A 25,516-nucleotide genomic window follows, 5' to 3' on the forward strand; every position below is an offset into this window, starting at 1 on the left:
TTTTTTTTAGTGTTGCTGGTTCTTTTTTTTTTTTTTTTTTGAGAGAATTTTAATATTTATTTTTTAGTTTTCGGCGGACACAACATCTTTGTCTGTATGTGGTGCTGAGGATCGAACTCGGGCCGCACGCATGCCAAGCAAGCGCGCTACTGCTTGAGCCACATCCCCAGCCCTCAGACATTACTTTTTTAACATGAGGACTACAATTATCATAACTGAACTTTGCTAATTCTAATGTTTGTGTCAGTTCTGGATCAGTTTGTATTTTTCTCCTCATTATGGGTCATGTTTTTCCTGCTTGAATGCATGTCTGATTACTTTTGACAGGATATAAGAAAATTCCACTTCATTGGGTGCTAAATATTTTTACATTCCTTTAAATGTTCTTAAAAATTTGGCAGGGGAGGGAAGGGTACACAGCTAAGTAGCTTAACAACAATCTGATCTTTTTGCATTTTGCTTTCGAGAATTGTTGGGTGTGACCAAAGCAGTATTTAGTTTGGAACTAACTCTTCCTCATTACTGTGGCATGTATTTTCTGAGATACTATCCTATGCTGGTAGGTGAAAACAGGTACTGTGTTCTGACTCTCATGTGAAGGTGTAGGCACCATTACCTCTAATCTTTTGGGTGGTTCTTTCGTGGCCCTTGTATAGTTTCCTTGCATGTATGGGCTGATAAGTTCTCTGCTAAATAATTGAATTTTCTGTCTCTTACAACTTTTTGCCCTCTGTGAATTTCTGAAAACTGCAGAAGTCTTTTTCCCTGGAGTCCCAGTTCCAACTCCTCAACTTAGGGAGTCCACCAGGTTCCAGCTGGGTGCAGTCCTCCTGGCAATCTGGAAACTCTCAGGCAGTAAGCTTGGCAATTGTAGGGCTCACTGCTCATTCATTTCCCATCTCTCAGCAATCAGTATTCCTGTTGCTTGATAGCCTGTGCCATAGAAACCCTTGTTTCTGCATTTTGCCTAGTTTTTTGTTGTTGATTCAGATGGCAGGAAAAATATGGTCAGTGTTCCTTTCTTTTGACCAGAATGGAAGTTCCTAATGCTGTCATTTGATAAATGAAAGTTTTAAATTTTCACCCAGTCTAATTTATCTGTGTTTTATTTTTATGGTGAATACTATTTCTTGTTCTGCTTAAGAAAACTTTCTGAAGGAGTTCTTGAAACTATTCCTCTGTTTTTATAGGAAGATTTGTTGCTTTACCTTTCCTAGAATTAACTATTGTATAAGGATTGAGGTCCCTTTTTAAAAATTTCCCATTAGGAGTTTCAGTTGATGGAGTTTTAATTGTTTTGCTATGTAAATACCAACCAAAAGTAACCTGGTATAACATTATTAGTATCAGACTAAACAGATGTTAAAGCGTGACATCATTAGACATAAACAAGAATATTTTATAACCTTAAAAAGGTCAGCGTAGCTGTGCAGGGTGATTCCTATCTGTAATACCATCTACTCAGAAGGCTAAGGCAAGAAGATTGCAAGTTTGAGGCCATCCTAGGCAACTTCTCTAGATCCTGTCTCAAAATAAAATACAAAAAGGACTGGGGATATTGCTCAATGGTAGAGTACTCCTGGGTTCAATCCCTTACACTACACATATACACTGAAAAAATACCAAAAAAAAAAAAAAAGGAAGACCACTACAATAAATTAACAGTTTAAAATCAACAAATTAAAAATTGTATGTATCTAATAACATAACTTTATAAAATAAATATCAATACATTTCGAAGGACTGAAATCACACAACCTAAGTGAAATTCCACCAAAAATTGGAAGACAACTAGAAAAACCCTAAATGCTTGGAAATTCAGCAACACATTTAAAATATAAACTACTAAAACTGACTCAAGAGGTTAACATCAGACTTTTTTTTGGTAGTTGCCTATTAGGAAAACTGAATCCATAATTAAGAACCTTTCTACAAAAGAAATTTTTATGTCTTGATGGCTTCACTCAAATTCTTTCATGCATTTACAGGACTATTACCAGTTTTATAAAACTCAGCATTTCATTTTAAGAGTCCAATATAGGGGTGAGGGTGTAGTTCAGTGACAGAGTGCTCTAGGTTTGATTCCTAGCCCCACAAAAAACAAAAACAAAAAAGAACAAGAGTCCAATATATATAATCTTGAGGACATTATAATAATGGAAAATAAGAAGCATATATATAGAGTAAATACACAAAAGTCCTAAACAAGGGCTTAGCAAATCAAATCTAGCCAAATGAAAAAAGGGCATACATCATGACCAAATGAGATTTATTCTAGGAGTCTGATAACTGAAAATAAAATGTTATTTAACACATGAACATAATGAAGGAGTAAAATGATATTAGATTAATGCATAAGGAAAAATATATGGTAAAATCTAACATCTATTCTTTTATTATTTATATGTGACAATGGAATGCATTACAATTCTAATTACACATATAGAGCACAATTTTTCATATCTCTGGTTGTATACAAAGTATATTCACACCAATTAGTATCTTCATACATGTACTTTGGATAATAATGATCATCACATTCCACCATCATTTATAACCCCCTGCCCCCACCCTCCCCCTCCAACCTCTCTGCCCTACCTAGAGTTCGTCTTTTCCTCCATGCTCCCGCTCCCTATCCCACTATGAATCAGCCTCCTTATATCAAAGAAAACATTGTACATTTGTCTTTTTGAGATTGGCTAACTTAGTATTATCTTCTCTAACTCCATCCATTTACCTGCCAAATATAGGCAGATACATAGAACAGAATAAGGATCATAAACAGATCCATTGATAAACAATCACCTGACTTATGATAAAGATGGCAATATAATGCAGTGGAGAGAGGATAGTGTTTTCAAAAGCCTGTTGCTTTTTAAATGTTTTGTGTCATGTTTAAAGTGTATTTCTTACATAATATATAATTTGGATTTTTTTAACTTTTTTTTTTCCTTTTAAATAATCCATTCTGAAGGTAGGGGGTGTATCTCAGTTTTAAGAGCGCTTACGTAGCATGTGTGAGGTCTTGAATTTGATCCCTGGCACCCCCCGCAAAAAAAAAAAAAAAAAATTAAACTGAAAACGTTTGTCTTTAAATAGTCCTCAGTTTATACATATGTACGTATATACGTATATGTACGTTTATGTATATATATAAATATATATATATAAATATATATAAATGTAAGTATATGTAAAGTGTAATTGCTAATGTAGTTTTTCATCACCATCATTCTATTTGTTTCTCTTGTTTTATTTTTTAATTTGTCATATTGTTACTTCCTTGCTTTTTTTGATTGAGCTTTTTTTAATGCTCCATTTTCATCTATATTAGCTTTTTAGTTAAAATTATTCCTGAGTCCATTTTATAGACATCTGTATTTTTACTTATACCTTTTGTAACTGTTTTAAAGTATTGATTAAATGAACTTTTCCTTTCAAAGGCTTGTCAAAAGTAAGGTGGTAGAACTACATTCTCAAATGAGGGGTAGAGTACAGATACCAGATATACTAGTTTTTAAATAAAATCTTATTGATCTTATCAGTTAAGGATCATCCTAACTCATTACATATTAGTGAATACTTTAAAAATAAATATTTAAAAAGCAGCTATGGTCAGATGCAATAGGAACTGGATGCAGGGAAGGTATCTGAGTGGGAGCCCAAGGAAAATGGCATTTTTTCATTGTCCTCGTGGGGCCAGAGACAGAGTATACCAGAGGCAAACCAGTAAAACTGTGCCTGTTTTGCCTGCAATGAAGCTGTTGAGTTCTTAGATCCTTGTGGATGGGTCTTGGAAATTGGTTCATGATAAATTTTGGCTTTCTGCAAAATTTGGAGTATATGTATATGAAGTTTTGGAATGATATTCTGTAAGAGTTATAGTGACCCTGAAAGGATTTTGAGCCCTTGGATGGCAGATGTAAACTGAATATATTGGTTCAACAAATGATTCAGAAAGTGTTATAGTAATAACTATAGTTTATTAAGGGCTCAAGATGTTACCTTGCTCTAAGTGAAGTACTTTATATTATCTTAATTCTCTCCATGTCTCTGATTTCCATTCTGTAAGTGAAGGAGTGAACAGGCTCAGGGATATTAATATATCCAAAGAACACAGACAAAATTGAAATTTGGACCCAATTTCTAATTCTGTCACCTCATTGTTAATGAAAAAAATACAAAAAAAGGAGTTTTGCCCAAACAATGGCAAATTGGAATAGCATGCATGTCCTTGAGGAAATTCAGTTCTACCAGAAGACACTTTGATTATTGTTTATAGAGAATTTATTATTAATGAATTTTTGTTGTTGTTCTTAAATTGACTTAAATTAGAAAATGCCTCCTAAGTACTTGTTTTCTTTGTAAAAGAGGTAGTTGTGTGATTGAAGAGCACTTTATTTAAGATGGCTGTAGAATTGTGATTTGTCAGTGATTGCACAGCACAGCTCAATTTCAGGGGGCAAAAATATTTATTGGTGGTAATGTGTGGCTGAGGATGAATAAAATATGGTGTATTGTAGAGTGTTATCCTTTTAAAGTTCTACTAAGACCTCTCTGTCTTTGGGAACCACTGACTTTTGTTTGTTTTGGTCTATTTAATGTACTAGGCAACAAATGATTGGTTTAACATCTGGGTTTTTTTTTTTTTGTTTTTGTTTTTCATTCAGTAGTCTTTTTCAACTTTTCCTTGAAAGGTTAGTGACTTTTATACCAAGAATTGCATTTTTCTTATTCCAGCAAGATGAAGGGGATGTCCAGAAATTCACAGATGGCCAAGATCAGAAGTCCTGGTAGACAACACAAATGGAAAAATGATGATGTCAAACAGAGCGGTGTCCCTGGATCAGAAAACCTCCCTGGTTCAAAGCCTGAAGGTCCACCTGAGGCAAAGACAGATCCTCTTGGCGTTTTGATAAATAGCGATTCTGGTAAGTTAATAGGAAAATAATGTGTTTATAAGCATATAGACAATGATGTTGAAGTTGGTTACTCATAGCCCCTTTTGTGGAAAGCTGGATAACACATACATAAAAATGTAGAAAGATGCTTTTTTTTGTTTGTTTTTAAGAGAAGTCTCTTGTGGAAAAGCCTCATTTCAGAACATCTTTTCTGAGTCTTGGGCCGGAATTCATGGGGCAGGCAGGCTATGGGAGAAAGATTTGTTGGGTAATTTCCAAAGTATGCTGTAATCTTGGGAGTTGTTTTTTTTTTTTTTTTTTTTTTTAAAGATTGTTTTGAGTTTCCATAGATGCAATTTGGCCTTTTTACATGTTTTTTTTTTTTTTTTTCCTCTTGCTTATAAATCAGTAATTCTATGGAAGCCAGTATTTATACTACTGAGCACAATCATGGTCCCTATGGGCAAATGACATTAATTCATTGTATTTGCATAATAGTATTTTTCTTCAAAGTATAGAATATATTTTCATATGTTTATGGTTTATCCTTAAATTCCTTGTATAACTAATAGGACAAGTTGACTCTTGCTTTAAAGGCAAAAATTGAACATCCCCAAATATTGCTATCACACAGATATCCCTTAGCTCCTTAGCTTCTGTTTTTCCCTTCAGAAAAATGAAAATGTATATGTAAAAATTCTGTATGACCTTCCCCTCCAGTAACATTGTGAGGCTTGTATTTAATTGCATATGCTTCCTACTGAAGAGGAGTTCCAAAAGATGATTAATGAGTGGAATGATGTTTCGTTATAGGTTTGATTCCAATCTCTGTTCAGCTCAGATGACAGTTGCTTTCATGATAATCACATGACAAATTATTGAATTCATAGATGGCAGGAAATGTGGGAACAACCAGTTTATTGACAGTGTTAGGATGATAAAGGATCTTAGCAAAAGGGAATGTTGGGCTGAGAATAATAAGAATAAATTTATGAACTCATTTCAGGGAGTAAATAATGAAAGAGAAAAATAGTAACTATAAAAGTAGAGATATCAGGCAGAGCACCAAGTTATCAAGGTGAACATCACCAGTGGTAAGTCATATTGATATCATGGGCTATGTTGTGATGAGATGGCTTCATCTCCTGTATTATTCTTCCCCAAAATCCCTAGCCTCAATCTAATCATCAGTAATGTCAGACACACCCAAACTGAGGGACTTTCTGCTGTTATCTGATCCAACAGTCTTCAAAAATGTTCCTGGTAGACAAGAAAAGATTAAGACACTATCACATATTTGGAGAAGACTAAGGAGTCATGATAGCTAAGTTCAGTCTGGAATGGTAGATTGGATCCTAGCACTAGAAAAGGACATTAATGGAAAAACTGAGGAAATGACAGTACGGTCTTTAGCTTAGGTAGTAAGATGGCACTGGTGTTCATTTGTTGGCTATGATAAGTGTCTTTTGTTATATGAGATGATAACATTAGGGAAGTTGAGTGAGAGGTATATGGAAGGAAACTCCTGTGCTTTGTAATACTTGGATAGTTCCAAAATTGTTTCAAATGGAAAGTTAAAAACCAAAGGGAGGAGGGCAAAAGACTCCATGGGCCAATTAAAGCCTTGCCTGTGTTTATGAACTGAATTATGAAGAACACTGTTTCTCTTTATTTTTCATTCTTTATTTTTTTCCCACTACAAAAGTAATAGAGAAGGTGTGGGAATATTAAAAGCATAAAATATTTTTAAAAACTGCTCTCTTAACTTAAAAATTCAACTACTGCTCACATATTTTTGTGTATCCTTCCAATGTTTTTCCTGTGCCCATTTTTTAAAAAAATATTTTTTAGTTGTACATGGACACAGCATCTTTATTTTGTTGATTTAGTTTTATGTGGTGCTGAGGATCGAACCCAGTGCCTCACACGTGGGAGGCAAGCGCTTTACCACCGAGCCTCACCCAGCCACCTCCTGTGCCCATTTATATGATTTTTTAAAAATAAAAATGGAATCATGTTATACACTTTAGATCCATGCAAATCTAGTTTTCTATCCTGGCCCAACCTCTTACTAGCACTCTGATTCTGTGCTAATTAACCTTGTCTAATTCATGCAATAGTTTGTTCTTCAGATATTTATTGAATACTTACATATTGTTCTTGGCTCTGAGAATACAGCAAAACCCCTTCTGTCTTATAGCTGCCTTCTGGTTTGGGTAGTGTTTTAGTCAGCTTTTTCATTGCTCTGACTAAAAGACCTGACAAGAACACTTTTAGAAGAGGAAAAGTTTATTTGGAGGCTCATGGTTTCAGAGGTCTTAGTTCACAGACAGCTGGCTCCATTCCTTGGGGCTGGAGGTAAGGCACGACATCGTGGCAGAAGAGTGTGGCAAAAGGAAGCAGCTCATATGATGATTAGTAGCTGAGAGGGACTCCACTAGCCAGATACAAAATATATACCCAAAAGGCATGCCCCCGGGGACCCACCTCTTCCAGCCACACCCTACCTACCTCTACTCACCACTCATTTAATCCCATCAGATGATTATTTCACCGGTTGGGTTAAGGCTGTCATGACCCAATCATTTCTCCTCCAGACCTTCTTGCATTGTCTCACACGTGAGTTTTTGGGGGGGTACCTCACATTCAAACCATAATAAGGAGAGTCAGTAAACAAACTCACAATATGTTGGGTGGATATAAGCATCATGAAGCTGAGTAAAGGATAGGAAAATGGTGTTTGGAGGAGTTCTGCTGTTTTCTGTGGCGTGATCAGTGAAGGCACTCTGGAGGTGACATGAAAAAGACATCCGAGTGCTGCATACTTACAGCAGTCCCAGCAGAGGGAGCAGCAAGTGCACATACCCCAGGGAGAGCTGCCTTGCATGCTGAGGTAGCAGCCAGGTGGCAGTGGTGTAAGCCAGGAAGAAAGTGGGTTTGTTACAAGACAAGTGCAAGGTCCAGTCTAGTCAGGCCAGCTGTGTAGGCCCAGGGAGGTCTTGGGATTTTATTCCCAGGTCGAGCAGAGAGGTCATATGATCTATGTTTTTGGTAGAGAATAGACTTTTTATGAAGAGAATTGGGCAGAGTCCTGTCAAGATCTAGGAGGCTGTTAGAATTCTCCATGCAAGCAATGTTGCCTTGGGTTGTAATGGAAGTAGTGAGAAACAAGTATGATGCTGGATTTGTTTTTGAAATAACTGTTGGCAGTTGTTAATTGAATAGATGAGGTATGAGAAAGAAAGAAGATTCATGGATAATTGCTACATTTTGGGCTTAACCCTAAGAAGAAACAGTTGATATTTATCAAGGGGGAGATACTGTAGGGCATGTGCCAAGTGGAAATCAAGTGTTTAATTTTGGACACAGTTGAGATAATTGACATCTAAGTAAAGATGCTTGATGAGCAGTTAGTATTATTCTGGAGTTAAGGGAAAACTGAAGGTTGAAGGTACAAATTTGTGATTCACAAGCATATAGATAATGTTAAAGATTTTAGGGAACATCAGATCATCTAGGGAAGGGGAGGCACAAAGAGAAAGGTCTCTCAGAATTAGACCCAGGGTCACTTCATAATTTTGGAAGTTGGTAAGTGAGGAGAATTCAGAAGGGAGACTGGGAAAAGACAGCTAAGTGAAAGGGTTCTGGAAGCCATGAGATTTTAAAAAACAGAACATGATTACATACTGTTGGTAAGTTAAATAAGAGGAGAACCAAGAAATTACCTTTAGATTTGGAAACACAGAGGACCCAGGTGAACTCAGAAGAAGAAAAAGTTTCTCTGGTGTGGTGGTCCTCAGAAACAGATTGGAGTAGTGGACTGAAGGAAATTTTAGACCCAAATTTCTGTGGTGAATTTTATCAAGTAGCTGTTTAGAGTTTTGCCGATAAAACGGGGGGGGGGGGGGGTAGGGCAATGGAACTGTGACAAAAAGTCATTAACATTATTGTTGGCCATTAATACATTTTGATACAGGGGCTTCATTTTAATAATAATGATAATCTATAGGAGACATTATAGTTCATTAGTTTGAGAATTGGGGAGGTAGCCTAGATTTTACATTGACCCAACCATTTTATAGTAAGTTACTTGAAAGAAATTTACTTGAATTCTTTTGAGTTTTGGCTTAATCACCTGTAACTATAGTGAAAGTCGTAGGATGCTGCATAAGGATTAAAGGAGAGTGGGCTTTCTTTAAGTCTTTGAAGGAAATGCTACTATTTTGTCTTTGGTTGTTCAGACAGTGGATGAATAGTCTTTGTACTAATATTGTGGTAGATTTCTGCTCATATAAATTGCATGTTTTCCTTTATTCATCCAAGAGAAAAGGTAATAATCTAGCTTAAAATAAGGAACAGTATTAGGGGATGTGGTGCTGGCATTGTGGGTGGCATAGGAGGATGGATATATCTTTAGCAGAAGGTGCTTGGTCAACATTCACATGAAAAGTTACTGACACTTCCTAGTGGCATATTTTAGTTTCCCTTGGACTGTCTTAGTGAACATTAAGTGTTCCTCTTGAGACATTTCATATTGGTTGTAGGTTGAGCTGGTTCATTAAATGGACAAGCTACTTATTGTCTTTAGTCAGGCTTTATTTTTATTGGTTGTTGATGTGTTTTTTAGAGCTGCCAAAAATAAATGTAATGGGTGGTGTCCTGGGGCTACAACTAGGATTGCTGGGCTCTGATCAAACACTTTACCTTTGGCAGGCTCTTTAGTGTTTGCTATATTCTCATGGTTGGCCTATTGACATAAATTCTTAGAAGTTCTAAATAATAAAATCTTTGGAGTAGGTTCATTTCAGTAAAACTCTTTCACTAAGCCTAGAATGGTTTAAATATTATTTGGGTCCTAAAAACTAGTCTTGAAAACAACAAAAGGGGGTGGATATTTTTATATATTTTTTTTATTCCTAAATTGAATTTTCAGAGTTAATGATCCTCATCCAGTAAAGTTAAATCAATTTTGGCCTTCCCACTACCTGTAAATTAATAGTAAAACCTGTGTAATTAAGTTAATTTAGGGCAGGCCTAGATTCCATAACCTGTGAAACACAGTAAGTTAACTGAGTTGTTTACAGCTTCCATTCATTCTTCTCCTTCCCTGTAGCACATAACTTCTTTGGTCAAGATTTAAACTAAGAATACTCCTGCAATTTGTGTTTTGGGAAGATTAAAGAAATGATCAGAAAATTGTTTTTTGTTTGTTTGTTTGTTTTCATTTTGGTACCCAGGATTGGACCCAGGGGCACTTAACCACTGTGCCACATCCCCAATCCATTTGAATTTTGGTTTAATCACCTGTAACTATAGTGAAAGTCGTAGGATGTTGCATAAGGATTAAAGGAGGGTGGGCTTTCTTTAAGTCTTTGAAGGAAATACTACAATTTGTCTTGCTGAGTTGCTTAAGGCCTTCTAAGTTGCTGAGGCTAGCTTTGAACGCGCCATCCTTCTGCTTCAGCCTCCCGAGCTGCTGGGATCAGGCATGTGCCACCGTGCCCAGCAGAAATTCCTTTGTTTTTACTAGCATGAAAGACTGGAAGACAGCTTTCTTTTTTTTATAGTGGTGGATATTTGGAGATACACTGTTTGAATCTTTGTTCTTTCCCCTTTTATTTCAGAGTCTGATAAGGAGGAGAAAACACAGCATACAGTTGTACCTAAGGAAGTCACACCAGCTTTGTGTTCACTAATGAGCAACTATGGCAGTCTCTCAGGGTCAGAGAGTGAACCAGACGGTAAGTCATGGCCTCTGTTGCTGCAGCAAAGTTGTTTTATTTTGTTGCCCTTTGCCTTTGGTGCACACTGTGCATTAATAGCGTCCAAGATTCATATTCTTTATTTGATCTTCAAGTTCCTTTTTCCTTTGATTCAGAAGTGAAGTTAACATGGGATAAAGTTGGAAATAGGGAAATGGATTGCTACTGGAAGAAAAAAGCAAAAGTGATTATAATATAATGAAAGAAAAGGAAAGAAAAGAGAAAATGAAATAATGAAATAAAAGAAATAGCAAAAAGAAAGTGAATTTATTCTTTGCTATCAAGAACCCTTGTCACAATATGTTCATAGCACCTTTGGTAGATGGAGAGAGGCCCTTGATGATAAAGAGGATGATGGAAAAATTTAGATGTGTAGAGGATATTACTCTTTACAAGCACATTTACATAAATTATCTTATTTGGAAACACAGGAACTCTGTACTTGTGGTTGCATATTAGCCTGTGTTATTTAAAGGTTGGAAGAAATGGAATTCCTTCAAGAGTCTTCTGAGAGGTCAGTGATGTTCAGGATACGTGACTTACTTTTAAAGGTAATGTCGCAAATGATAGTATGTGGGCCCTTATTTTGTATTTTATTATGATAAACCAATTTAATCTCCTGTAGCATCTGTTTTAGGGCCACATGCAAGAGCTGTGAGTAGGTTATAGATGTAATATAGTTTGGTAAATTTTAATTCAATGTTTATATCAATAACCTAGAATATGTTGAGTGAATAAGTCTTTGTCCTGCAATTGTGGAAACCTGTATCTGCATAGTAATTTTATTAAGACTCTACCAACTGTGAGAGAATTCTTGTGTATGTATCTCAGGAGAAGGTGTGTAATCAAAGTAGTTGCTATACCGAGGATAAGAACACAGGGTCTGAAAGTGTTGTTAACAGAATGAAGAGTTGAATGTCAAGGGATATAGATGGCAACATTTTTGTTGACTAAAGACAATCAGTGTGTGTGTGTGTGTGTGTGTGTGTGTGTGTTTGGAGGATGTTGACTAAGAAAGAGTTGGGCTTTAGTAAGAAACATGATGTTTATATCTCTGTAACATGGGAATTTTTTCTTCTTTCTAATGGGCTATAGCTTATTCTGGTAGCTTGTTAAAAGCTACTCAGATTTTGAAATATAAACTACTTTGGCTTTATCAGAGTATTCCTTAACAGATGGTTGCCTCTTCTTATTTTTAATTTTAAGAAACACAATATTGATTTCTTACTCTTGTTTCCAATATACTGATATGAAGGTGGAGTTGTTCTTTAAACACATATTATATTTCCCACCTCTCAGTTGTATTTATGACAGGCGATAAGAAAGCAAGCTATTTCCAAATTACTGAATCCCATAAAAACAGGGTGAGCTGATGCTTTCTTTTCTCCATCTTAAGATGAAACATCTGATACTTTTATATTTATGTCTTCATTTTGAGACTGTCACCATTTTAAAATTGGAAGAAAGAAAGGAAGCTGGAAGGGATCTGTGTGCTCTCACACCTTCATTTTATACCTCAAACTTAGGATATATTTGCTACATTAGTATGTGGTGGAGCTGGTGTAAAATTTAAGTATAGGGACTTAAAAAATCTTAAAGAAACCAACTATATTGCTTCCTTCATATCCTTCTCCACGTGGCTATCTTCCTGAATAGTAACTTGACCTTTCCTTTTGTAGATAACAGAGGATATTACCTAATAAAATATATATTTGATTTTGTATGAATTAATTTTGACTAATTATTTTAAATGTTCTGCTTTAAGGAAAAAGCCTTTGTGGTGTATTTCTAAGTCTTAAGAATTATTTTATATAGTTCAAATTGTTTTATTAAGCCATCCAGTCAGTAGCAAATCTCTAGCTTTCAGTTTTAATTCTGTGGTGTATGAGGGGGTAAGCAGGAAAGGGTCCCTAAGCAAGACTGAAGCAAAGGAAGAGGAGGTATGTGCAGATCTGGGGCTGCCAGAATCATTGTTTCATAAATAAGAAAGAAAATTTCCATGAGTATTATTTCCAAATGGGTTGGTTTGCTATCCTCCTGGAGTTTGCAACTCCCTAAAAACTGTTTCTTTAAACTGGTTCAGTTATTGATGAGGAGACCTCCAAGCTCAAAACTAAGTCCAAAGACCACAGAGCAAATAGTGACTTCAGTTTGAAAGAGCTAAATGCTATGTTTAACTTTTATTTGAATTGAAGAGCACTACTTAGCTAGGAAATGTATATCTCAAGAAAGAGAAAAATACAAATGTTCCAGTTCCTCATTCTTTAGCAGATCGTTGACAATACAAGCCCTGATTCATTTGACATTTTCGTTCTTAGGTCAAGTGATTAACACTTGAAGAGGAAAGGAAATGATAGGAAGTGGTGCACTGGATTTTCTTCTTGCCTTTTAATTATTATTTCTACAGTTTTCAGCCTATAAACTACTTTAGGGATTCTTAGCTCTATTCTTTTATAGCTGTATTTATCTTATTTTCCTCATTACTTTGCAGAAACATTATCACAGGTATCGCAGCAGATTTTCATATAGTGCATACAGGGTGCCAGGCACTGTTTTATGTGCTTTACTCACTTATTGCAACAAGCTCATGAAGTAGGTGCCATCATTTATCTCCATTGTATAAACGAGGAAATTTAGGTAGAGGTAAGTAGTTTACTCCAAGGTTACGAAGCTAGTAAGTGTTTGAACAAGACTTGAACCTAACAGTCTGGCACCAGAGTCTGTACTTTCAACATTTACCCTATACTTTCTTTGATGTAATTGCTGCATTCAGTCCTATGTAATATTTGAGTTTGGAGGGTTTTAAGAAATATGATTAGACTCCCCAACTCTTATCTAAGCAATGAACTCAGTTTCTCAACTTCTAGGATAGAACTCTTCACATCACATCACTTTGATTCATGGTAAATAAATACACAGAATAACCATTTGGGGCTGGGGTTGTGGCTCAGTGGTAGAGTGCTTGCCTCACATATATGAAGAACTGCGTTCAATTCTCAGCACCGCATATAAATAAATGAATAAAATAAAGATCCATCAACACTAAAAGTATATTAAAAAAAAAGAATAACCATTTGGGAGGAGGGGTGGAGATCCCTATCTAAAAAAATTGTGAATTTTTAGCTGTTTATATGCTTTATCTTCATTATTCTCAAAATATGGTGAAATATAGTGAGTGATTTTTCAAATATCAAATGAACTTGCATTTCTTTGATAAAATGTATTTGCTTATGGTGTATTGCCATTTTAATACATTGAGGGATTTGATTTGCTAATTTGTTTTACAAATGTTTTTGTTATTTTATTTTTTAAATTTTTTAATTAGTATACGTGACAGTAGAATACATTTATGTACTTTGATATATTATGCGTACATGGGATATAATTTCATTTTTCTGAGTGTACATGTTGCAGAATTATATTGGTCATGTAGTCACAAATATACATACAGTCATGTCTGTTTCATTCTACTATCTTTTCTATACCCATATGCCCCCCATCACTTCCTTCTACCTAATCTAAGGTAATGCTATTCTTCCCTAGTGCCACACACACACCCCTGACTTTATTGTGAACTAGTATTCACATATTAGAGAAAACATTTGGCCTTTGGTTTTGTGGGATTGACTTATTTCGCTTAGCATGATATTCTCCACCTCCAACCATTTACTGACAAATGCCATAATTTCACTCTTCCTTAAATCTGAGTAATATTCCATTGAGTATATATTCTTTTTCATTCATCTATTGAGGGACACCTAGGTTGGTTCCATAGTCTAGCTATTGTGAATTGAGCTGCTATAAACGTTGTGGCTGCGTCACTATAGTGTGCTGATTTTAAGTCCTTTGGGTATAAACCAAGGAGTGGGATAGCTGGGTCAAATAGTGGTTCCATTCCCAGTTTTCTAAGGAATCTCCATACTGCTTTCCAGATTGGTTGCACTAATTTTCAGTCTCACCAGCAATGTATGAGTGTATCTTTTTTACTACATCCTCGCCAACATTTATTGTTGCTGTATTCTTGATGATTGACATTCTGACAGGAGTAAGATGAAATCTTAGAATAGTTTTGATTTGCATTTCTCTAATCGCTAGAAATGTTGAACACCTTTTTATATATTCATTTATCAATTGTATTTCTTATTCTGTGAAGTGTCAGTTCAGTTCCTTAGCCCATTATTGATTGGGTTTTTGGTTTTTTGGTGTTAAGTTTTGGAGTTCTTTATATAGCCTAGAGATCAATGCTTTATTGGAGATGCATGTGGTAAGATTTTCTCCCAATCTGTAGGCTGCCTCCTCATGTTATTGTTTTCTTTGCTGAGAAGAAGCTTTTAATTTGAATCCGTCCCATTTATTGATACTTGATTTTACTTCTTGCACTTTAGGAGTTTTGTTAAGGAAGTCGGATACTAAGCCAACATAGTGAGGATTGGGACCTATTTTTTCTTCTGTTAGGCACAGGGTCTCTGTTCTAGTGCCTAAGTCTTTGATCCACTTTGAGTTGATTTTTGTGCAGGGTGAGAGTTACAGGTTTAATTTCATTTTGCTACATAAGGGTTTCCAGTTTTGCCAGCACCATTTGTTGAATAGGCTATCTTTTCTCCAGTGAATGTTTTTGGCACCCTTGTCTAGTATATGATAGCCGTATTTATGTGGGTTTGTCTATGTGTCCTCTATTCTGCACCATTGGTTTAAAAGTCTGTTTTGGTGCCAATACCATGCCATTACTATAGCTCGGTAGTATAGTTTAAGGTCTGGTATTGTGATGCCTCCTGCTTCACTTTTCTTGCTAAGGATTGCTTTAGCTGTTCTGGATCTTATTTTTCCAAATAAGTATCTTGATTGCTTTTTCTATTTCTATGAAGAATGTCATTGGGATTTTAATAGGAATTTCATTAAATCTGTATAACTCTTTTGGTAGTATGGGCATTTTGACAATATTAATTCTGCCTATCCAGGAGCATGGGGAATCTTTTCATCTTCAGGTTTTATTCAATTTCTTTCTTTAGTGTTGTGTAGTTTTCATTGTAGAGGTCTTTCACCTCTTTCGTTAGATTAATTCCCAGGGTTTTTTTTTTTTTTTTTTTTTTTTTTTTTGAGGCTACTGTGAATGGAGTAGTTTTCCTAATTTCTCTTTCAGTGGATTCATCGCTGATACATAGGAATGTGTTTGATTTATGGGTGTTGATTTTATATGCTGCTACATTGCTGAGTTCATTTATTAGTTCTAGAAGTTTTCTGGTGGAATTTTATGGATCTTCTAGATATAGAATCATGTCATCAGCAGATAGTGATATTTTGAGTTCTTCTTTACCTCTTTGTATCCCTTTAATTTCTTTTTTTGTCTAATTGCTATGGCTAGATTTTCAAGGATGATGTGGAATAGAAGTGGTGAAAGAGGACATCCTTGTCTTCCAGTTTTTAGTGGAAATGCTTTCAATTTTTTTTCCATTTAGAATGATGCTGGCCTTGGGTTTAACATATATAGCTCTTTACAATGTTCAGGAATGTTCCTCCTATCCCTAGTTTTTCTAGTGTTTTGAACATGAAGGTGTGCTGTTTTTTGTCAAATACTTTTTTCTGCATGTATTGAGATGATCATATGATTCTTGTTTTTAAGTCTATTATTATGATGAATTACATTTATTGATTTCCGGATGTTGAACCAATCTTGCATCCCTGGGATGAATCCCACTTGATTGTGGTGCGCTATCTTTTTAATATGTTTTTGTATGCGATTTGCCAGAATTTAATTGAGAATTTTTGCATTCGTGTTCATTAGGGATATTGGTCTGAAGTTTTCTTTCCTTGATATGTCTTTGTCTGGTTTTGGTAGCAGGGTGATATTAGCCTCATAGAATGTTTGGAAGAGTTTCCTTCTTTTCTACTTCATGGAATACTTTGAGGAATATTTGTGTTAATTCTTCTTTGAAAGTCTTGTAGAACTTGGCTAAGAATCCATCTGGTCCTGGGCTTTTTTTGGTTGGTAGGTTTTGATGCTGTTTTCTATTTCATTACTTGAAATTGATCTGTTTAAATCATGTGTGACCTCATTCAGTTTGGGTAGGTCATATGTCTCTAGAAATTTGTCGATGTCTTCGATGTTTTCCATTTTATTACAGTATAAATTTTCAAAATAGTTTCTAATTATCTTCTGTATTTCAGACGTATCTATTGTGATATTTCCTTCTTCTTCTTGTATTTTAGTAATTTGAGTTTTCTCTCTTTTTCTCTTCATTAGCATGGCCAGGGGTTTATCTGTTTTAAAGAACCAACTTTTCATTTTGTCAAATTTTTCAATTGTTTCTTTTGTTTCAGTTTCATCTCTGATTTTAATTATTTCCTCTCTTCTGCTTTTGGGATTGATTTGTTCTTCTTTTTCTAGGGCTTTGAGATATAGTGTTAAGTTATTTATTTGTTGACTTTTTATTCTTTAAATGAATGCACTCAGTGCAGTAAACTTTCCTCTTAGTACTGCCTTCATAGTGTCCCAGAGATTTTAATGTTTTATCAGTGTTCTCATTTACCTCTAAGAATTTTTTTGTTTCATCCTTGATTTCTTTTACTATCCATTCGTCATTCAATTGTGTATTATTTAGTCTTTTATTTGTTAGAGTAGCTTCTATTTTTATTTTATTGTTGATTTCTAATTCATTCTAATTTCATTCCATTGTGGTCTGATAGAATGGAGGGTATTATCTCTGTTTTTTTGTATTTACTAAGAGTTGCTTTGTGGCATGAGATATGGTCTGTTTTAGAAAAGGAGTCATGTGTTGCTCATTGATGGATGAAATATTCTATATGTGTCTAAATTATTGATTGTATTATTTAGTTCTATAGTTTCTTTATTTAGTTTTTGTTTGGAAGATCTGTCCAATAGTGAGAGAGGTATGTTAAAGTCACCCAGTTTATTGTATTGTGGTCTATTTGACTCTTGAAATTGAGAAGGGTTTGTTTGATGTACATAGATATTCCATTGTTTGTGGCATAAATATTTATAATTACTTCCCTTAAGAAGTATGAAATGTCTTTTCTCTCTTCTGACTAACTTTGGTTTGGAGTCTACTTTATCTGAAATGAGAATGGAAACCCCTGCTTGTTTACGCAATCCATATGAGTGATAAGTTTTTTCTCATCCTTTCACCTTCAGCCTATGGATGTCTTTGCCCATGAGGTGAGTCTCTTGAAGACAGCATATTGTTGGGTCTTGCTTTTTAATCCAATCTGCCAGTCTAAGTCTTTTGATTGATGAGTTTAAGCCGTTAATATTCAAGGTTATTATTGAGATATGATTTGTATTCCCTGTCATTTTTGATTTATTTCTGGTTTTTGATTTGTCTTAGTTTCTCATTTGTTTGAATGTCTCCAATAGTGGACTGGGTTTCCTCTAATTTAGTTCTGACACTCTCTGGAGGTGGTGTCAGATCTCAGAGGTCGAGGGCTCAATCTCTGAGGCGTCTCCTCACCCCCACCAGATGCAAGTTGCAAGTCCTGAGTTGTTTTACCTCTGCTTCTGGCTGACTGGCTATAAATCAGCATTCCCACATACCCATTCCTTGCATTTGATTAAGTTGGTAAGCAGCTCACAGAACTCAAGGAAATATTTAAATTTACTGATTTATTTTATTATAAAAGATATTATAAAGAATATCAATGGACATATCTATAGGATAAGATACAGGGGAAGAGTTGCAGAGCTTCCATGCCCTCTCCGTACTTAACAATCTTCAGGAACTTCCAAGTGTTTGATTATCTAGAATCTCTCCAAACTCTGTCCTTTTGGGTTTTTATTGAGGCTGAGCTGTACAGGCATGGCTAATTAAATCATTGACCACTGGTGATCAGTTTAACCTTCGGCCTCTTTTTCTTTCCTGGAAGTTGGGAGATGGGCAAAATTCTAACCTTATTGTTCCTTCCAGTGAGTGGCACCTCATCATGAAGCTACCTAGAGACTACCAGCCATCACTGAACTTACTAGCATACAGAACTACAGTTATCACTTTGGAGATTCCAAGAATTTTAAGAGATGTATGACAGGAAACTAGAGAAAGACCAAGTGTATACTTAATGTCACAATTATTTAGAAGTATGTTTAGTTGCTAAATATTTAAGGTTTTCTAGCTAGTTCCCCATTAATGATCTCATTTTAATTTTGTTATGGTCAGAAAATGTAACTCTTGTCTGCTTTCACTTTTTAAAATTTACTGAGACTTGTCTTTATGGTCCAATACAAGGTGAATGCTCATTTGATTTCACATGAATATGTGTTGAGGTTGAGTATTCTTTGTCAATTTGAGTTGACAAAGTGGAAAGGGGTGTTCAGGTCTTCTGTATTCCTACTTATTTTCTAATTGTTCTTCAATTACATAGATCAGAGTGCTCTCATCTCTGGCCTTAATAATTGATTTGTCTATTTCTCCTTTTGGTTCCCTGAGTTTTTGCTGCATGTATATTGAAAATCTTATTGGGTGTTTTTGTTTTATGTTCTTTATGTATGAAGACTGTTCATTCCTTGTTCTAAAGTCTATTTTTTGTCTGATGTTGATACAGCCACTCCAGCTTTCTAGTGATTGTCATATGCAGTCCTTGCTTTGTATGGTTCTTTGGAAACTGAGGCTTAATTTCAGTTTTAACTATGTAAGGAAAGGAATTCTTGCATTTCAATTCAGTTCTAGTCTGACCATCTCTGCTTTCTAAGTGAGGTGTTTAAACTATATACATATATAGTATTTGCTGATATGGTTTGTTTCTGTTTGTCTCATCTGATTTTTGTTCCGTTTTTTCCCAGTCTTGTTTTGGATCAATTTTATATTTTTAGGTCAGTGAAACTATTGGTTTAAAAGCTATTCCTATTTATTTATTTTTTAACAGTTTTAACTTACCACATGTACTTTTTTAATCATTCACTTAACATGTAATTTAAGAATTATATAATAATATACTTAGCATTTTCTTCCCTTTCCTTTGTGCTGTTGTTATAGATTTTATTTCTATAGATATTTTATTCAAATTTCCATCTGGTCTTACTTCCTTCATAGGGATTACTTTCTGTGGCTGTTTGTAGTAGTCTCCTCAATTCTTGGCAGTTATAGCTCCCCCCAAAAAAAGTTCTGGAATACATTGTAAATGCCTTGCAAAACCTCTCATAATTTTAAGTTACTAAGTAGACAATATTATGGCTGTTTTCATTAATTTTGAAAGTTTTACCTGTTTTGTTTTTTTTTTAATAATTTTTGTATTTGTTTTTCCTCACACTTAGCAACTCCTGTCAAGACTGAAACAGAAGCTGTGGCAGAAAACCAGGTTGCTCATAGCAGTCCTCCCAAGAGTCCAAGACAAGATGTTAAAGCAACTGTTAGAAATTTCTCAGGAGCCAAGTATGAGAACCGAAAGAAAGGTTTTAAAAAGACAAACCCTAAGAGGAAAAAACATTGTCCCAACTATGAAAAATTATTTCAGCCAAGAACACACCATCCATATCTCCTGGAAATGGTAAGTGATTTTTCTTTGCACTGTAACATTTGTGTCCTCATGTCATTAAGGTAGGACCACTATGGTTTTGTTGCTCGTGTGTGTATGTTTTCAGGATACCAGAGGCATATGGTTGTTGAAGACTTGTCTGTGTATCTTAATTCTAAAGCTGCATTTGGCATATAGCTGGTGTTAGTAAATGTGAAATAATTATAGTTTTCAAAACTGCTTAAAATCAAAGAATGTAGATTTGACTGGTTGATGAAGAAACATGTATTAAGGCTAAAGTTCTCATTGAAAGCACAGCCATATACAGTGGCAGGCTGAAAAAGAAGAAAAGGTTTTATTTATTTAATGTGAATACTTCTTGAAAACACAAAGTAATGGGAAGAAAAGACCTAAGGTTTTCTGAAAATCCCCATTTCCTGTCTTTGGGAACTGTATTTACTTTCATTTATTTTGTGCATTGTTGGCTTTCCTTTTGGCATTATTCGCTCAAAAATTGTTTCAGATTTAGAGAGTATGTGATGTGTCTTGATTCTAAGCAGTGGAAATGAAGCTGTACAAAGATCAGCTATCTTCCTGGCTAAGACGAATAATAAAAGTATTCCACATTTTTTTCTAGTGGAGTTTTGAAACCATTGTTGTTCTGTGAAAAGTCCATTTTTGAGTTATCAAAAAAGTGTAGCTCAAGTGTTCTTTGACTATACAATGAGGTGTTAGATGTGGATACAGTTGCTTATTAAAATGAATCATCAATATACTCTTTATTCTCTATATAATAAATCACACTTTTAAAATATTTGCCATATAAGTGGTAAGTTAAATCATCTTTTCATTGAAGGTCCCTGGGTGATGTTTCTGAAGATATTAATGCCATCAGAAAATAAATAGAAAATAAATCCCTTAACTTTTTTTTATTTATAATGAGCACAAAAATAGAAAGTTATGAAAGTCTATGAATGTTGTTTTTTTCTGCCACTACTTTCAGTATCATTGTACTTAACAGTTTCTACACCGTTACAGATTTCAAGAGTCAGGGCCTCACTATGTTGTCTGAGTTGACTCTGAACTCCTGGGCTCACACAATCCTCCTGCCTCAGCCTCCCAAGTAGCTGTGCTCAAAGACAGGGATCACTGTGTCCTATTAAGGGAATCCTCTTGACTTGATTTTTAGATGAAATAATTGGGAGACTTTTGTATCTGTTTTCTTGTCCTTTGGTAGATATCCCTAGAAAGGATCCCAAATGTGAAACTGTGCTATTTAAAAAACAAACAAACAAACAAAAACAACAACAAAAAAAAACAGGTATTCTATTTATAAGCTAAAAGGAAAAGCAATATTTTTGCATTGTTTTTTAGTAAAATAATCAGTAAATATAATCACACCTATTATTCTTTATTTTTTATATGAGGAAGGCACCTTAATATTTTAAATTGTATTTCCCAAGTATGTTTTTTATCACTTAATAATCTTCTTTTTTTAATTGTTTTTTTTAGCTTCTAGCTCCGGACATTCGACATGAAAGAAACGTGATTCTTCAGTGTGTTCGATATATCATCAAAAAAGACTTTTTTGGACTTAATGAAAACTAAAGATGTATAGGTGTGTAATGTTTCAGCACATATAACTGAAGCATATAAAATGTGTAAAATAATACCATCCTCAAGTTAATGGAGGAAAACCCAAAACCATTTTTTTTTCCCCAAAACTGTATTGGTAAACTATAAGCCTCATAGAATATTATGTTGGAATTTCAAGTCTTTCCTTTGATTCTGTGCAAATAAATAACGTGGTTAATTTTTGAAGGAGTGTGTTTGGATTATATATAGTACTTGCTGGGAGAATTTTAATGTGTATTTATTTTTATGTATTGATGTCTTTCAAGGAAGACTATTATTAGTCCAGTTAAGAACTGAAGATACTGGTTTAATAGCAAAGAAGAAAATTTTTAAAATGCTTAATTCAGCTAAGCAAAATTAGGCAAAGAAATACATTTTGTTTTTAATGCAGAAGATGAAGAGTTATTCTGTAACTGTAACAAGGGGGATTTTAAAAAATAAACCATATCCAATTAATATATAATCAGAAGGTCTTAAAATTTAAATTATCCTCATTTATACTAGCTTCAGATATTACATAGCTCAGATATTAGATGTTTGAAATATCAGTATAGCTATGTCTTCTTAGTATGTTTAGATTTAATTGAAGTATTTTTTAAAAAGTAGTTCAAATTCAGACTCTTCCTTTCCCTCCCCCCCAAAATATATAAAGTATAATAATTGATGAGGTTCAAACTGTTTTTTTGTAGCAGAAAGATTGGTTTATGAGGTAATGTGATAATCATCTCAGTTTTAAGGTTTAATTAAAAATTTTCCAATGAAGGTAGTAATTGAAGCCTTTAAGTTTTTTTAACTAAGTGAAAGCTGAGATCTTTTTGTCTTTCATAATAGGGAATTTGATCATATGTTCTAGCTTTGAGCTAGCTATAGCTGGATTCTACCCTTTTGACATATAGCTAAAAGAGGCTAGATTTTTAAAACTTCTCTGTTATTATAGTTGAATATTAATTTATTGAAGTTCATGAGTCTTGCTGCCAGGAAAACAAAACAAAACTAAGAATGCTGGGGCTCTCAGGCAGGCTCCTTTATATTCGTGAGGTTCTCCACAGAATCCTGGAATGCCTGGCATGTAACACTAGCGACATTACAGACCTGAGATTAAGATTCATGTTTAGTCATTGTTTCCCAGTCTTGTAACCACTCTGCAGACCTTTTAATCTGTCTCCTCCTGCTCCTCCAATGAATGAAACCCATATATTTTGGAAAATTATCTGCCTGGTATATTAATTCAGTTCTTATAAACTGTTTACTACTTACTTATGTGCTCCCACCATGCCGGCATTAAAGGTATAAAAGTGAGTAAGGCCTTGCCTGACTTCAAGAACTCAGTTTTACTTTCTTTGGGGGATTGGGGATAAAAACCCAGGGTCAATTTACCACTGAGCTACCACCACAGCAGTTTTATTTTTTGTATCGAGACGGAGCTCACCAAGTTGTTTAGGGGCTTGCCAAGTTGCTGAGGCTAGCTTTGAACTTGCAATCCTCCTGACTCAGCCTGCCAAGCCACTGAGATTATAGACCTATGCCACTGCCTCTGGCTCGAGTTTCATTTTTATATATTCAGTGATGTGATTCCCAACCCAATTCATCTCATCAGGATGACCTACTAATGTTACAAACCAAGTTGATATTCTAAATTGTGATGCAGTCTGTAGTTTTATTCCTGATTAGCTTGCAAATTCCATAGGCTTAGAGTTGACAAATGAATTCACAGGCTCCTGGACTACTTACACAAACCACTCTCTCTCTAGAGAGATTGACAAGTGCTGCTTTAAGGTATATTCTATAGACAATTTTATTCTCGACATTTCTTGTTTTCTAATAAATACATTTAAGACTGAAAATGCTCCTGAGTCTTACTGCCTTGGCTACAGCTGACACTGGCTGTGTAGACTGTTGTTTGTTTCTAAGGAGTAATTTCAGATTCAGTTTCCTTTATATGTAACCTAGGAATTATTTTAAAATACGCTTAAAATTTCCAAGTGGATAGAATATAGTCTGTATGACTCTTGATCAATCTTTGTAAATATTTTGTGTTTTAGAGAGTAGAGGATACTTTGTCTGATTTTGGATAAAAGGTATCTTGGATTTAGCTTATTAGTTTTTTAAACTTTGTATATTCCTAACTTAACACTCATTTAACCAATTGATTTCTGAAATATGAAAGTATTACATGACTGTTGGTGAGTTGTGCCTTTATAACTATGAAATACTCTCCTTTGTTCTTAGTATGTTTTTTAATGCAATCAAAACAGCTTTTGGAGAGTTTAATGTCAGAATCTCTGAGGAATTCAATCCATTTATATTAATTGAAATACTTGAAATGCTTGAATTATTTCTATAATTTTAGAAATCATTCCTATTGTTTTCTATTTTGTATAGATTGTATTTATTTTTTATTTGGTCGTTTGCTTATTTGGTAGCAGTAGGATTGACTAGGATGTACCGCAGTACGGGCTCTGGGGCTTTCCCTGTGAGTTCTCCAGACATGGAAAGCCTGGATGTTCTGCCAACTCTTCTTGAGCAGTGACACTACGAAGTTGCGTGGATATCATACACAAGTTCACTCTCTGTCCTCTTTACATGACCAACAGCCATGACCAGACAGAGCACTTCTTCATCTGGAACTTGATGGTGGACTTCACCTTATCCACTGTCATGGCCTCAATGTTTTGGACTCAGCCAGCCTTCTGGGTCCAGGATTCATGGGATCTGCTTGATCAGAGTCTCTGAGGCCAGAAAGGCATGATACTTCTTGACCACAGCCTTGTTATCATCCATGTCGGGGTGTCTGCAGCCTAGATTTCATCACTTGCTTCTGGGCCCCAGAACATAGGTGGAGAATTTGGGATAGGGAGTGGACGTCAGCCATCTGGTAACTCAGGAGCATTTGTCCTTCTGGGGGTCATAGTTCTTCATATTGGTCTGCAGCTCCACCATTTCCAAAATCTTCTAGTACTTGTGCTGGTCCCAAGCAGGAGTTCTTTCACAGCTTTGTACAGGGCTGAGAGGCACTTTGGTGCTTGTGGTGCCTTGTGCTGTAATAACTGCTGCTTGTTTTTATTTCAGTGTATAATTGGCTTGATTGGGTGCTGGTTTTTTCTCAGTTTCCTTGTGCTTTGGAAATAACCTTTTGCTATTCCTTTAGTGATCATCCTTTTTGCTAATGTTTAGAGTTTACCAGTTGCTATGACTTCTACCCATCTCCCAGACATTTTCTTCTAGTGAAATCATGAGGGATTTTAATTTCAGATCAATCCATTATCTTGAGAGGTGTGGGTGGGTGTTAACATTCTGTTTAAATATTTATTGGACAACTGAGTTTTACAGTTTCCTACTTGCTTTTTCTTACAACCCAGGATTAATTTTCTGGCTTGCTGCAACATATCTTCAAGCAATTAGATTTTGAATCCTGAATTTGAAATTTTTTTTTAGTTTAGAGATTCAGGCTTATAATCATTTCCTTTCAGAATGTTGAAGGTCTAACACCATTGTTTGCTAGTGTCCAGTATTGCTGATTAAGATCATATACCAGTCTGATTATCTTTCTTCTTTATTTATTGATAATTAACTTATTTTTCTGTCATGAAAAACTTTTAGTATGTTCTTTTTCATGCCTAGAATCCTATTTCACCAACATGTGTCTAGTATGTGGGACATTTGGCCTTCATTCTGCTTACCCCACTCTCAGTCATTTCATCTCAAGAATTATATCATTCTTGAACTAAGGGCCATTTGAAAAATGACTTTTTCATTTTC

General features: G+C 35.0%; 1 protein-coding gene and 1 pseudogene across 1 annotated transcript in view; one reads left to right on the forward strand and one right to left on the reverse strand.

Annotated features, from left to right (window-relative positions):
* The window catches only part of Nufip1 (nuclear FMR1 interacting protein 1), a 43,030-nt gene extending 21,087 nt beyond the window's left edge, over positions 1–21,943 (forward strand). Inside the window, exons 7-10 of the mRNA XM_015484314.2 lie at positions 4,741–4,931; positions 10,526–10,642; positions 19,923–20,155; positions 21,635–21,943. Of these exons, the coding sequence (XP_015339800.2) occupies positions 4,741–4,931; positions 10,526–10,642; positions 19,923–20,155; positions 21,635–21,730 (637 nt within the window). The 3' untranslated portion in view covers positions 21,731–21,943. The remainder of the gene's footprint in view (positions 1–4,740; positions 4,932–10,525; positions 10,643–19,922; positions 20,156–21,634) is intronic.
* A 2,249-nt stretch (positions 21,944–24,192) lies between these two features.
* The window catches only part of LOC125615999, a 46,437-nt pseudogene continuing 45,113 nt past the window's right edge, over positions 24,193–25,516 (reverse strand).

This window comes from Marmota marmota, unplaced genomic scaffold (assembly GCF_001458135.2).
Source record: "Marmota marmota marmota unplaced genomic scaffold, marMar, whole genome shotgun sequence".
Lineage (NCBI taxonomy): Eukaryota > Metazoa > Chordata > Mammalia > Rodentia > Sciuridae > Marmota > Marmota marmota.